This window comes from Desmodus rotundus, chromosome 4 (genome assembly GCF_022682495.2).
Source record: "Desmodus rotundus isolate HL8 chromosome 4, HLdesRot8A.1, whole genome shotgun sequence".
Lineage (NCBI taxonomy): Eukaryota > Metazoa > Chordata > Mammalia > Chiroptera > Phyllostomidae > Desmodus > Desmodus rotundus.
In genome coordinates, this window is record NC_071390.1 from 126,631,116 (window position 1) to 126,645,894 (window position 14,779).

Here is a 14,779-nt window from a genome sequence, read left to right on the forward strand (position 1 = left end):
GATGCTGACAGCATCCCCTGACTAGTGACCCCCTTGATCTTCAAAGCTAGCAACAGTAAGCCACAGCAGATCAAGTCCTTCCCATGCTTCAGATCTCTCTGACCTCTGCTTTTTGCCTCATCTCTCCTGATTCCAGCCAGAGAAAGTTCTGTTTTTAGGTATTCATGTGATTACATTGGGCCCATCCAGATAATCGTGGAGAATCTTCCCTTTTCAGGCCCATACCCTTAATCACATCTCCAAATTCTTTTGCTACATAACAGGCAACATATTGACAGGTTCTAGGAATTAGGTCCTGCACATATTTTGGAGGGATATTATTCTGCCTAACCACAGAGTCAAACAAAATTGTCTTCCAAGAAGAAAGGAAACAGCAAGGAAAAGGCTCAAGACAGGAAAGAGCTTGGTCTGCACAGGGCAAGTACCAGGGAGCAAGGCGCCAGGAGGGGACATAGAGAGAAGGGGAGAACCATAGCAGATGACACCGTGTACTTCTTTACAAAAGTAACTTTTTTCCCCATCTGAATTATACAAAGATAGAGTCTTCTTTGAATTTTAGAATCAAACTTAGTCATTCTTTCTTTTTTAATTATCTTATTATTGTTCAATTACAGTTGTCTGCGTTTACCCACCACCACTCCCCACCGAGCCCCAGCCAAACCCATCTCCCTCCCTTGCTTCTACCCACCTCTTGGTTTTGTCCATGTGTCCTTTACAGATGTTCCTGAAAACCCTTCCCCTCTTCCCCCCATTATCCCTCCCACCTAACTTAGTCATTCGGAAGCTGAAGCAGGAGTACAGGCTTCCTAACTTCCAGTCCATTTCACCTCCCACAAAACCAAAAGCCATTATTATTTCTTTCGCATCTATATGAAGGAATTTCTTCCAATTGGACAGTTTTCAACCCTAAACATTTTGGTTCTTGCATGCAGAATGTCTTCAAATATGCTTCTGTATCCAATCAGTGTATGTAAAATTTATATTTAGACATCAGGGGGCAACAACTAAATTAACAAAAAAGTTAAAACATGAGGAAGACCCTGCATCCCAAGTTCTTTTTAAAAATTAAAAAATTAAGACAAAAAAATGAATTCTCTTTTTTTCCAATGGCTTTCCACATAGACTTTTAGGGTAGTGTTTTGTGGTTGAATGTTTATAAGGAGAACGGCACCTGTGTTGTGGTCTGTTTTTAAATAAACTTGCACCTGCAGGGGCTTTTCACAGAACAGCTGTTTGGGATATTACATGTCAGTTATTTGACCATTATGCAGAGCTCTTTCCCCTCACCACACTACCTTCATTTACAAATAGGCTATTTCCAAAAATTTATTTGAAAAACAACAGTTTAGATTTCATGATCATGTCCCTAGAGATATAATAGTAAGCCAGGCTCCCAGGAAACCTCTCAAACAATATTTCTTTCAATTCGTTAACTTCAGTGGTGTGGTCCCTCACTGTTCTAAGAAAATATTCATCTATTTTCAGGGGAGGCCTCTGCTCTAATCAAATATATCTGTTTTCCTCTTCCTGTATGTGATTAGCTAATTCCTCCTTCAGAATCTTTTTTCTCTGTCATTTTCCTCACTGTAGGTTCTTTTTCCTTCCTGTCAATACTTGTTAAAAATACAAAAATCTTTAAAACTAATTCTAGCAAGGCTTCCCTGCTTAATATCATCTGGTTCTGTTCACCACATTGCTCTCTGTTTCTTCATTGCCAATAAATTAATCTTATACCTCCTAATATCATTTTACACGATCTGACATATTACTTTATATTTTCATCCTTTTTCTTCATATGTGAATAAAATTATTTCTTATACTATAATTAATGCTTCCTAAACACATAGAGGGTATCATAAAGAACAGTCACAATTGGATAAAAGGAAACAAGGAAACACCAAAAGACAACTATAAAGATTCAGGAAAATGGGTGATAAAAAAAAATTGTTCCTGTTCCAACTCTTCTATTCCTAGTTTTTACATCATATGTAAGTGCCATACTATCCGTTTACCCTAATAACAAGGAAAAAGCATAAATCCATAGTGGACAACACCCAGTTAATTACTGTAAAAATATCTAATGCCTTCTTTTAATATAATCATAAAAATATTTTGAATCTCTCTCAGATTTCAAATAAGTTGTTCTAGCCCAAAAGATGTGTAAAAATTGATTATTTCCCGACTAACTTTGCAACATTATAGCAATAAATATATTGTATATTCAAATAATTAACAATACATAATACCAAAGTCTTAAGAAATATATCTTAATGTCTTAAGAGACATATCTACTCCATTCAATTACTTTGCCATCTTCCTCCTGAACAAAGAGCAAAGGCCCAGATGTCAGATTGTTTGGATTCAAATGGAACTTTAGTAGGTTATTTAACCTCTCTTTTCCTAAATTTCATCCATAAAATGAGCATGACTGTAGAACACAATTCACAGAATTGATGAGAATAAACTTAAAGAACCTAGAACATGATTATAACATATAAACACTCAATTATTATAGTATCTATTATTATTATTATTATTCTTTTATGTTGAGAAAAAATGGCATCTTCTTTGAGGCTAACATAAATGCTAAGCTATTATGGTAGGCAGGAAAATGGCCCATCAAAGATGTCCATGGCCTAATTCTCAGGACCTGTGTCTGTGTTATGTTATAATGCATGACAAGGGAGAATGTAGGTTGCAGATAGAGTCAGGTTGCTAGCTTGGCTAGCCTGGATTATCCAGGCGGGTCCACTGTAATCATAAGGGTCCTTATAAGAGAAAGAGGGAGGCAGGACAGTCAGTGAAAGTGTGAGAGAGAGGTTTGAAGATTCCACACTTCTGGCTGAAATAAAGTTGCCATTTCAGCAAATATGTTTTCTGTGGTCTGTAAGACTAATGGTGCCTTCCAGGCCCTTGATTCAAATGGTTATTCATTCATTTATTCTTTCTTTCAACAGATATCTATGGACATCTACTCTATACAGCAGGAAAACAAGTGAATGAGATAGGTATGACCTTTGATCGGATGGGTTTACGGTCTATTGGGTAATGATATATATTCACATGATGACAAATGTGCCATGGGAGCACGATATGGGGGGGGGGGAGGCAGGGTCAAGGAAAGCTCCCCAGAGGAACTAATGATGAGTCTATGATGAGACTGAAAGATGAGTAGAAATCAGGCAAAAAAGGGACAAATGTGGTATAGGAGAGAATATAACATTGACAACTTAGAGTTGAGAGAAAACATGACTATTCAAGGAAATACGGCAACATGAGTCCAGGGACCATATATTTTATATGTTTCAGCATATCTATGCTTAAGTACCTACTATGATGCTGTGTGCTGTGCAAAATTAAAATATTTTACATGGATGTAAATTTGGCATTATTGTATGATATGGTTGTAGAGTCGTGATCTTACATAGACAACTATAAAATTATACTTGATCATAAAATATGTTCATTCAGGGCCTTCGCAACATGAAATAAGATTTCAAATATAATATCAGAATACCAGTGATTTCTGATATTATATGTAAGGAAACTTATATATAAGAGTTTTATATATACTCATATATATGAGTGTGCATATATATATATATGTGATTTATATATAATGAAACTCTTAAATGATGTGTTGCTATATTAAATATTGTACAATAGAACATTAATAGTAGTAGTTAGCAATTACAGTCTGAAGTTATGCTGTTATGGCAATTAGTGGACAAAATAAGTTGAAAGAAAATGATTTACAATGAATAAACAATTTTACCAAAATCACAGAAGCAAAAAAACCCAAAAAACAAAAAGCATAATAAATCTGCCCAAAAATAATCAGTGAAGGAACAATAGACCAATCTTTGAGTGATATCCTCTAGTTATACTTTATCAATATTTGCCTGTACACACCTACTGCATTCATGCTTTCCGAGATTCCAAAACAAAACTGAAGGGATATAACATGGCTGATGCCTCCTGCTTCTCCTATTTTTTGCCATTATATTGGTGGAAATTGATACCACATATCTCAGTGAACTTAATTTATAAATTACATGTAAAGGGCCAAGTTTTTTCAATACACAGTGAAGCATACATCTCTGGGCCCTACAAGTTTATCATTAGTGATGAAATATAGACTAGGGTCTTGGCCGGGTGGCTCATTTGTTTGGAGTGTACACCAAAGGTTACAGGTTTGATCCTAATCAGAACACACACCTGAGCTGCAGGTTCGATCCCCAGTAGAGGCACACAGAGTAGGCAACCAATCGATCAATGTCTCTTTCTCTCTCTCTAATATCAATAAACATATCCTTGGGTGAGGATTTAAAAACACACATATAGACTAGGAAACAGTATAATGAAATAGTTCAGAAAACCACACTCTGAGTAAGACAGACTTGAGTTTAACCACCTGATATATCTCCGGGGGCAAATTGCATCACATTTCTGAGCCTCATCTGTGAAAAGAAGCATAATAATGGAACCCTTCTTAAAAACATATCATGAAAATTGAACAAGGTAATGTACTTAAAGAACCAAGAACAATGCCTCATACATAATTAGTATCTCCCCAAACATTCAATAGTATTGGCAATAGCGAGTGGAGAAAGCCCAGAGAGGTATTAAAACTTTAGGACATGATAAAAATATGAGTGGGCCACACATGAAGGTTTTATTCAAATGTATTTTGTTGGTGGTGGTGCTAATTTTTCACAGGTCTTAAACCTGAATAAATTTAAATTACATATTTAATTGCATGTAGCTCATTTATTAATCCAAATCTTTTAAATTTGACACTTGATGATAGATAGTCCTATAACTGTACTGGTAAGCAGGTAATATTCTGCTCTGGGCTACCAGTTCATATGTGCTAATGACTTAGGTAAACACAATCCAAACCTTACTTTGTTTTTAGTTTAATATGTAATATAGTCCCACGTTCCCCTGAATATGGAAGCCCCCAAATCTCTCTAGCTCAGATTTTTCTCCCAAGCTTCAGATCCGTACACCCGACTTATCTAGAAGATGTTAGACACTTGAACCTTTTCACAGACACCTCAAATGCAGCCTGTCCAAACTTATTTCCCTGTTTCCTGCATCTTGCTAACCCCTTGCCCCCTGAGACTTCTATCTTAGTGGAGGATACTGTCATCTACTCAGCTGTCCAAGAAAACCTGGGAGTCACTGTAACCCCTCATCCCTCATGCTTAATAATGCACTAAATCCTATAATGCCATTTCCTAAATAGTTCTTAATGTTTTTTTAAATCCTTATTCTCAGAACCCTAGTTAGACATTATAATTCATCACCTAGATGACTTTAACAGCCTCACACTAACTTCCTACCCGCAATCTTACCTTTTTTCATCAATTCTCTAATCTCGTCCTGTTGAAAACCCTCCAATGGTTCCCCATTGCTCTTAGCATAAAGTCTATGTTATCCCTGAATACCAAAAATAGATATAAATCAATGCCACATTTGCAGGCAGCTTATTAAAATCTTAGGCTGCTTTTACTAACTTCTAATACCTTATTAAAATTTAACAGAACTTGATTTAACCCATTATTTGATTATCTATTTACCAGTACTTATAGGTACAAGTGACTGCGTTAGATAATGTCAGGGTTACCGAGATGCACAGTGATATATCTGGCAGAAAAGTATATGAATACCTGTAGTTTTAACACAATAGAGAAAAGGTTTTCATATCCTAACATAGGAAGAGTTAAAGGGCTATTAGATGCTAATGAGAACACATTTTAGCTGGGCTTTGAAGGCCATCTAAGAATAAAGATGTGGGCAGCTTAAGAAAAGGCCAAGAGAAAGAAATCTCAAAAGGAGAACAATGCGTAATGTAGTCTGGCTAGAATATAGAATTCCTCAAGGAAAGTACTAGGAGAGCAGCAGCAAAAATAAGTTGGGGCCAGATAAAGGCGGGCCCTGAATACTAGGCTAAAAGGTAAGGACTTTTTGCTATAGAGAATTAGGAGTGACCAAAGAAAAAATTTTACATGAACTGTGTTTCAAAAGACCTTCATCATCAAAGCTATAATCACCATTAAATCAATAGTTAATATAGAAATAATTGTATCTATGAGGTTCCTCATGACAGGAAAAGATGAAAAGAGATGAAAATGATGTTTAGAAAATAACTACACAGCATTTCCTTGGGTTCGAGTTTGGGAGGGAAACTAGTGTCACGATCTCAGTGAATTCTTCATTTCGTCGTTGAAGCTGGCAGACCAGTCATTTTTCATTAAAAGCTTGAAAGGGTTATGTTTATCCCACATTTCAGCAGAAGTTCTATATTTTACTTCCAAATCACTTCTAGGATTTTTGTGTCTTTAAATAAATACAGCCCTGAGCTGCAGAAAGAATCTACAACTTACTGGTTTCAGGGTAAGTGGTTTCCATCCGAAATGAAAGCAGATGGCAACTATTCTTCATTTCTTCCATTTTCCTTCTTAAACCTAAAAATATCCCTTCTTTCTTTTTTGCACCAAAAATAGTTCAAGGAGTTTCTGTGATTATATTAAATTATCTAAATAAGTTGAGAGATAATAGTACCAAGAACCCATTTTCCCACGATTACTATTTCCCACTATTACCATATCAAACTGTTTTTACTATTACTACTACTTCTCTGGGCATAAAAAGCGCTACTTCTTTAACAACCTCGGCCATCAAAACCTGGTAGTCTGTGACGCTGGGATAAAAAGTAAATACACACTTAACTATTAGCTTAAGTTCACAAAAGTCACATATTGACTATCTCATCTTTTAAATTAAAATAAAAATAACTGTGCTGATGACTAGAGAAGCACAGAAGACACTGCAACTCACTGTTGACGCCTACTATTTTGATAGGCTGACATGACCTAGATTCTAGGATTTTAAAAAAGGGACTACTTGGATCTAGACTTAATGGGGCTCACACACGCAGTTGGGGGAAAGCAGTAAGTATAAATAGAGATAAGTATAAAACAAGAGGAAGTTTTTCCCCTGTCTGAGGAGGCCAGCAAAGGCTTTTGAGGTGAAATTTAAAATGAGTCTTAAAGGGTGAATAAGAGTTCTCTAGAAAGTATAAAAGAAATATGTGCAAAGCAAAAGAGGCAAGAAAAAGCACAGCCTCCACAAGGTTCAGGAGGAACCTGGCAGGTGTTATTTATACACTAATGATTGATTCAATGATAATGATAGCTTTGATAGTGAAGGTCTTTTGAAACACAGTTCACATAACATTTTTTCTTTACTCAGCCTCCTTCTCTATACAATATAGGCCTTAGCTCTTAGCCTAATATATTACATATAACATATTTGCATATGAAGAAATATGCAATACTATGCCCCACATGATGGCAGTAAGAATGTAGTAAGATGTGAAGTTAAAGTTCTATGCAGGAGTCAGGTCATAAAGGACATGAAGCTTTTAAAGGACTTTAAGATAGGGGCCTATAAGGTCATTTTGTGTGTGTGCTTATTTGTTTTTTGTTTTCTCCTAAGATACAAATAGTTATTCTCCTCAGTTCCTGGTACATTCTCATTATTGGCCCATGGCAGATTCTTCCCCTACTCCTTCCAATCTCCAAGCCTCATCCCATTCTTTGCTGATCCATAGCAATTGTCCTTTCACAATTAATGTACATTATTTTTGTTTGTATATATCTTAAAAATTGTGTATTGTTGTACTGTGCATTCATTTCTAATTTACGTGAATGGTATTGTATTACAATCTAATTTTTTATTTTGTTCCCTAAGCACATTGTTTTTAAGAGCCATTCATGTTGTTTTATGGATAAACTCATATAATCTACTATTTTCAGTTACTGGGTAGTTAAAATAGCCATCTAATTTACCATCAAAATCATGAAAGTAAAAGGGGGTGCTATTAACAATTACACTGGAATAACAGGTTCAATAGGGCCGTACTTGGCAAACCAAGGTGTGTGGTCACTCTGTGCTCCTAAATTCTATGCTGTTCATCCATGACATGTTACTGACCTGCCCTTCCAGGGATGAGCATCCAGCTTGTCTCCAACTCCCTGCTATCAAAAGAACTTTCCACACAGCCTCATACAGGTCCCCTTATGGATTGTTAGAATTGTTAGCCAAAAAGATGTCTGTAATACTTGTAAATTTCTGATAAATAATTATGAGAACACTGAAAAGATGAGCAAAGAGGAAAGAAAACTGCAAAGCAGTGACTGAAGAATAGAGTGGTAGAGCACTTCAGTAGGTGTGGAAGGTTTTAGTAGTGGGTAATGAAAGATATGACTGGCTAGAAAGTTGGCTTTGAGGCAAAACTGTGGGAGGGCCATGTATGTTGTGAACTTTATCTTGATAGTAACTGAGAGTCATTGAAAGTTTTGAACAAGGGTGTGGGACAATGGAAATTGTCTCTAGAAAGATGTATCTGGCCCTGGCTGGTGTGGCTCAGTGGATTGAGCGCAGGCCTGCAAACCAAAGGGTCACTCACTAGTTTGATTCCCATACAGGGAACATACATCGGTTATAGGCAGGTTCCCAGCAGGGTGTGTGAGAGGCAACCACACATCGATGTTTCCCTCTCTCCCTCCCTCCCTCTCTCTAAAAATAAATAAATAAAATCTTTTTTTTTAAGAAAGCTATATCTGATGATACTGAACAAAATGTATAGGGACTGGAAATGAGATGATGTTTTGAGCTAATATTTGAAAGTAAGTATAATACAGTAGTCAGCTACAGTATAGTACAGATTCTGAAGCCAGCTGTCTGGATTCAAATCTAGTTCTACCAATTACTAGCCTTATTACCTCCTTTAAACTCCAAATGCCTCAGTTTCTTAGGTTAGAGATTATTATAGTACCTTCCTCATAGAGTTGAATGTCAAGAGCTTATAACAGTACCTACTACAAACTGCTCTCATTGTTAGCTATTATTACTATTGCTACATAGTCCTGGACGAATTTGAGATCAATTTAGCTAATCTGGTGGTAGAATACCTTCAACACCCAGAACTCATGCCCAGAAGAAAGTATGCTATTATAACCTACTGCACAGGTGGCAAACACAAGGCCCAAGGATGGAATCCAGCCCTCCACCTTGTTTTATCTGGCCTGGCACCTTGTTTCTACCCAGTGGCAGTGCCAAGCTCCTTGCCCCTAGTTTAGGAGTAGTTACATTTATATAGTCCTAAAATTACATTCGGCCCTTTGAAGGCAACCAGGCTGATGTGGCCCCCGGTGAAAATGAGTTTGACACCCCTGACCTAGTGTGTCATTCACAAACCTCCACCTTCTCCTAAAGGGCTTAAGGCAAAAGGGTTTTTGTAAAAAAAAGAAAAAAAAAGTTTGCCCTCATTATGTGTAGTTTGCTAACTCCTAAAGCAGTATAACACAATAAAGATTCAAGTTGATGATAAATTATAGTTGCCACAAATATAATAGTTAAGTGTCAAATGTTATTTAATACCTGTTCATTTTCTCTGTGGGCTCAGTGTTTTTCTTTTTGATTGGTATAGGTGTATGATAAAGCTATTAATGTCTTTCCAGTAATACAAATTTTTAAGAAAAAAAATTCCTCACCTAAGTGGCATTAAGATTAACTTATAAAAGATTAGTTTGTGGAAGCCACTGGAATTAAACAATTGACTCTAACTGTTCTTTATCAAAAAGATCTGAGAATGTTAGAATATACATTGGTTATTGCAACTCTATTCTAAATAGAAAATGTAATGTGTATGAAGTAAATAATATTAGAGCAATGTGATCATTCTCATTAAAAATATCCCAAATAACTTTCTAACTTCTCTTTAATAACATACATTGGTCCTGAAATATGACTAAATTTTCAAATAATCTGCAATAAAAATCAACAGAAGAATTGGAATTTGTTTTATGTGCCTAAATAAAACTTAATGTTTAGACATAATGAAAATTCAATACTACATTTAAAGCAGGGATATAATTACAGTTACAGTTAAGATGCAACATAATATAAGCGATATTTCTAGAGTAACAATCCAGAGGTGATCTCCCACAGCACTGGGTTTACATCACACACTGCCTTGTATTTTCGTAATCTGTATGTCTGTCTTCCTTCCACCTGATTAAAAGCTCCTAGAGGAAAAAGACTGTGGCTAATTCTCCTTTGTATCTACTATAGCATATAGCATTCTGCTAAAGTTAGTAAACAGTCAATAGTTGATGAATGACAAAAATCTATTAATATTTACATTCAAAAGTGAATTCTGTGCTTGCCATCAAAACATAAGATTTTTACCCCATACCATTTGTATTCATAAAATTATGTTTTAAAAAATCTTGTAAAGGTTTTCAAATGTATGTTACTTCAAAATATCACTTTTCTAAAAATGTGTATTATTTTTCTTAAGCTAATGACACATACTTTCTGCAAAGAAATTGTATGTCACTATTACTTTTAGCAACATGTCAAAAGTTCAGCTTCCAACAACCTATGATTGAAAGTATCAAAATACTAACTGAGCCTATCATATGTAAAGTCTGTAATTTTAAACCTTGAATTATTCTAAGATTATAGGGTTGTCCTTTCGTACTTCTAGCCCTAGCAATATTTCTAAAGACAAGGTTAACTAATTTTTCCCTTATTACCACCCTCTTCCTCACAAACTTTAATCTGTGCTGTTGGTTTCTTTCATCCACCCAGCAAAATATACCCTCTGGGAAAGATCTGAAACTAATTCACACCGAAGAAGCAAAGGACTGGTAACAGCTGAGTGTGAAAGCATGGTGTGGGTGCCCTGTCTCTGGTTTCTGTGCCAGATATGCTAATATAATCTCCCCAAGTCTGTTTCCACATGTAGAAAATAATAATATGAAGCTGGAATTGATGACCCCTAAAATCCATTCCAGTTCAGGTTACCTCCTTTAGGGATGTTTGTAGCCTAATGCATCATTCACTCACTCTATTTTATATAGCACCTGAGACAAACAGGTAACCAAATACTGTAATTTCAATACTTACTCATTAAACCTTTTTTGGATGCTTACTCTGTCAGATACAGCACTGGGTGCTTGCAGTATCAGTGTTTGTAAAGAACTACTAGGTGATGTAGAACTGAGGAAAATACAATTAAGGGAGCTGAGATCAAAGAGGTGATCCTTAAATTTTCTCTTCAATACAGCAGAAATTCCCCAAGGTTGGGTGGAGTACTAAACCCTGTTTAAGAAAGAAGAATGGCGTCTATAAATGGAGCGATGTAAAAGGCATGTTGACTGTTTTCAGTAGCTTAAGGCTGGGTAACACAGGACAAGGGTTCACAGCACTTAACTCCGGTTATATTTTCGCACGCCAGCATGATAACTTGATTAAAGGCTGTCCCCCGCTAGACCACAAGTTGCTCGAGTACGGGGACAGCGCCTGCTTTTGCCCACCATTGTTTTCCCATGGCCGAACACGTGCCTCGTGCTTAATGTTGAAGAATTAGTAAGTTAAGGGTACGCCACTGAGTTAAAATGTGTCACTTCCAAAGCATCTGGAAGAGTGAATCTTCTCCACTAAAAGGAATAGAAATCACGGTGTCTTCTACAACCAAATTGAGATCCTCGGAAAGAGTCAAACCCTAGAGCGGGGCTCTGTCTTCCCGTAGTCACCCCTCCGAGACTCACATCCCCGAGGAGTCACCAAGCCCTGAGAGCGGGCAGCTGGAGGTTTTCTAACAACGGTCCAGAAGCCCGGCCTCCGCTCACGCCCGGAGCCGAGGACAGGATCCTCCAGTCCTGCAGCGCCAGCGGCTCCCCCGGCGATGGTGCTCGTAAATGTATTTGCACGTGGCGGAAAGAAAAGCAACCTGATTAACTTCCAGACCGTTGAGCGGAAAAGATAAAACAATTTCAGTAAACCTGGAAATCCTAAACACCCGCACTTGGCTCCGGGTCGGAGACGCCCGATAAGTTCGCGGTACAGCTCAATGCACAGCCTGGGGTACCTCCCCCAGGCGTAGAGGCAGAGCGCCCTCTACTGGTCCCGGCGACCACGCCTCGCGGTTCCTTCACTAAGCCCGGTCCCCGCCCCCGTCCCCGCCCCATTCAGGCTCGCGAGAGTAAGAACGGAGGCGTTCCTAAGGGGCTCTACGGAACTAAACTTCCTATACCTATTGTTCCTACACGGAAAGATTTTAATTCATCCGACTCGATTGGTATCAAAAGGCAAAGCGAAAAGAGAGGCGCTCTTAACGTGACTAGGCCTGCGGGACCGAGCGGAAGTTCCGGTTCACACGGCACACGGAGAGCATCCTGGGAGCCGGAAGGAGGTAGGATCTCCTACGAACTGCCGGAGAGCCGGCAAACTCGCGTGGTAGGAGAGCGCGTGGTTATTTCAACACGCGTGTTGCTGCAGCGCGGGGCTCGTGCACGGAGATCGAGAGTGGCGGATTGCCTGACCTTGGTATAGAACCTGAGACTGCGAACTATGGTGGGGAGATCCCGGAGGCGCGGAGCGGCCAAGTGGGCAGCTGTGCGGGCCAAGGCAGATCGCGGCCCAGCGGACGAAAAGGAGGACGATTTAGAATTGCCGCCCTCACCAGGGGACTCCAGCTACTACCAAGATAAGGTAGATGATTTCCATGAGGCCCGATCTCGAGCCGCCTTGGCTAAGGGCTGGAGCGAAGTACAGAGTGGGGACGAGGAGGAGGATGGCGATGAGGAGGAGGAGGTGCTAGCCCTAGATATTGCGGAAGAGGACGAGGAGGATGGAGAGAGTGCCTGGGATGAGGATGACGATGATGGTGATGGTGGGAGCTCCGTGCAGAGTGAGGCTGAGGCCTCTGTGGATCCCAGTTTGTCTTGGGGTCAGAGGAAAAAACTTTACTATGACACGGACTATGGTTCCAAGTCCCGAGGCCGGCAGAGTCAACAAGAAGTAGAGGAGGAGGAAAGAGAGGAGGAGGAGGAGGCACAGCTCATTCAGCAGCGGTTAGCCCAAGCCCTGCAAGAGGATGATTTTGGGGTTACCTGGGTGGAGGCCTTTGCAAAACCTCAGGTACCTCAGGTAGATGAGTCTGAGACACGGGTCGTGAAGGACTTGGCAAAAGTTTCGGTGAAAGAGAAGCTAAAGATGCTGAGGAAGGAATCACCAGAGCTCTTGGAGCTGATCGAAGACCTGAAAGTTAAGTTGACAGAGGTGAAAGATGAGCTGGAGCCATTGTTGCAATTGGTGGAGCAAGGGATCGTTCCACCTGGAAAAGGAAGTCAGTACCTGATGACCAAATACAACCTCTATTTGAACTACTGCTCCAACATCAGTTTTTATTTGATCCTGAAAGCTAGGAGAGTCCCTGCACACGGACATCCTGTTATAGAAAGGCTTGTTACCTACCGAACTTTGATCAACAAGCTGTCGGTTGTGGATCAGAAGCTGTCCTCTGACATTCGTCATCTTCTCACACTTAAGGATAATACTGGAAAGACAGAACTAACTCCAAAAGTAAAATCCACCAAGGCCAAACCAAAATCTGTTTCAGAGGCTGCTGCTGTCTCTGCTGTTACAGATCTTTCTGATGATTCCAGTTTTGATGAAGCTGTGCTGAAATACTCTAAAGAAACAGAAGACAGGCAAAAGTTGAAGAGAAAGAGAGAAGAAAATAGTACTGAAGAACAGGCCCTTGAAGATAAAAATGCAAAGAGAGCCATTACCTATCAGATTGCTAAAAATAGGGGACTTACTCCTAGGAGAAAGAAGATCGATCGCAATCCCAGAGTGAAACACCGGGAGAAGTTCAGAAGAGCCAAAATTCGCAGAAGGGGCCAGGTTCGTGAAGTTCGCAGAGAGGAGCAACGTTACAGTGGTGAAATATCTGGAATTCGTGCAGGAGTTAAAAAGAGCATTAAGCTTAAGTAAAGTTTTTGCTTTAAGTTTTGTTTTTGTTTTGCAAGTTTTAGATCAATAAATTTTAATTTTAAATAGTGAAGTGATTGTATTCATATAATACCTAATCTTAAATTTTAAATATTCTGCTCAGCAGGGAAATTTGTTTGGGTTACTGATCAATATATTTTTCCTTTAATTTTTATTAAGGTCATACTAAGAACTGTGGAAGCAATATGCAGGTGCTTGGTAAAAGAGATGGTGTTGAAAAAAGTTCTCCAATATCCTGTCAAGTAGTAGCCTAGGAAAATTTCACAGCTAGTTGTGGAACAACAGTCAAACTTAGAATACTTCTATAATTTTTCCCATAAACGGAAGTGAATGCATCTTTGGCAGTCATTTGTAAAATAGGCTATAAAATATTTCTGACATATTATTTCATTTACCTAAGTATAATTCTTGAGCAGAACACTTGTTAATAAATAGGTTTAATGTTAACTTAAGAATTTTGTACATTATGTGCAGTAAAAGCTTAAGAGTGAAGTGGAACTGTGGCTAAAGTTAGAAAGATTCCTTAATTACATTAGTTGTGATATTTTCTAATAATCCTTAAAGTGGTAAATAGGTAAAAATTCCATTTCCCCTTCTGTACTGGTAACATGCCGTGGTTGCGATTTCTACACTCCGTTTGCTGAAAATTTGGTATGAGTACCCCTTGGATAAGTGCCAACTTCAAGTGGTAGCAAAGACATTTTTCTAAGTTGCTCTGGTATTTACAGTAGGAGAGAGAGATTGAGATGGTGAACTTAAAAATGTTTAGGATAATGCGGGGGAAGAAAATGAGAGGACTGGTGAAAGTAAGCACAAAAGATGACTTAACTATGTCACTGTTTTTCATTAAATATTGTGCTAGCTGCTAAAGATGCAGAGATGATCACTGGTTAGTATTTAC

The 14,779-nt window shown here is 38.5% G+C and overlaps 1 protein-coding gene across 1 annotated transcript; it reads left to right on the forward strand.

Annotated features, from left to right (window-relative positions):
* Nucleotides 1-12,102: 12,102 nt before the first annotated feature.
* On the forward strand, nt 12,103-13,923 carry UTP3 (UTP3 small subunit processome component). The gene has a single exon (XM_024577390.4). It carries the CDS (start codon nt 12,433-12,435, stop codon nt 13,858-13,860), a length of 1,428 nt encoding a protein of 475 aa, XP_024433158.1. The 5' UTR covers nt 12,103-12,432; the 3' UTR covers nt 13,861-13,923.
* Nucleotides 13,924-14,779: the final 856 nt, after the last annotated feature.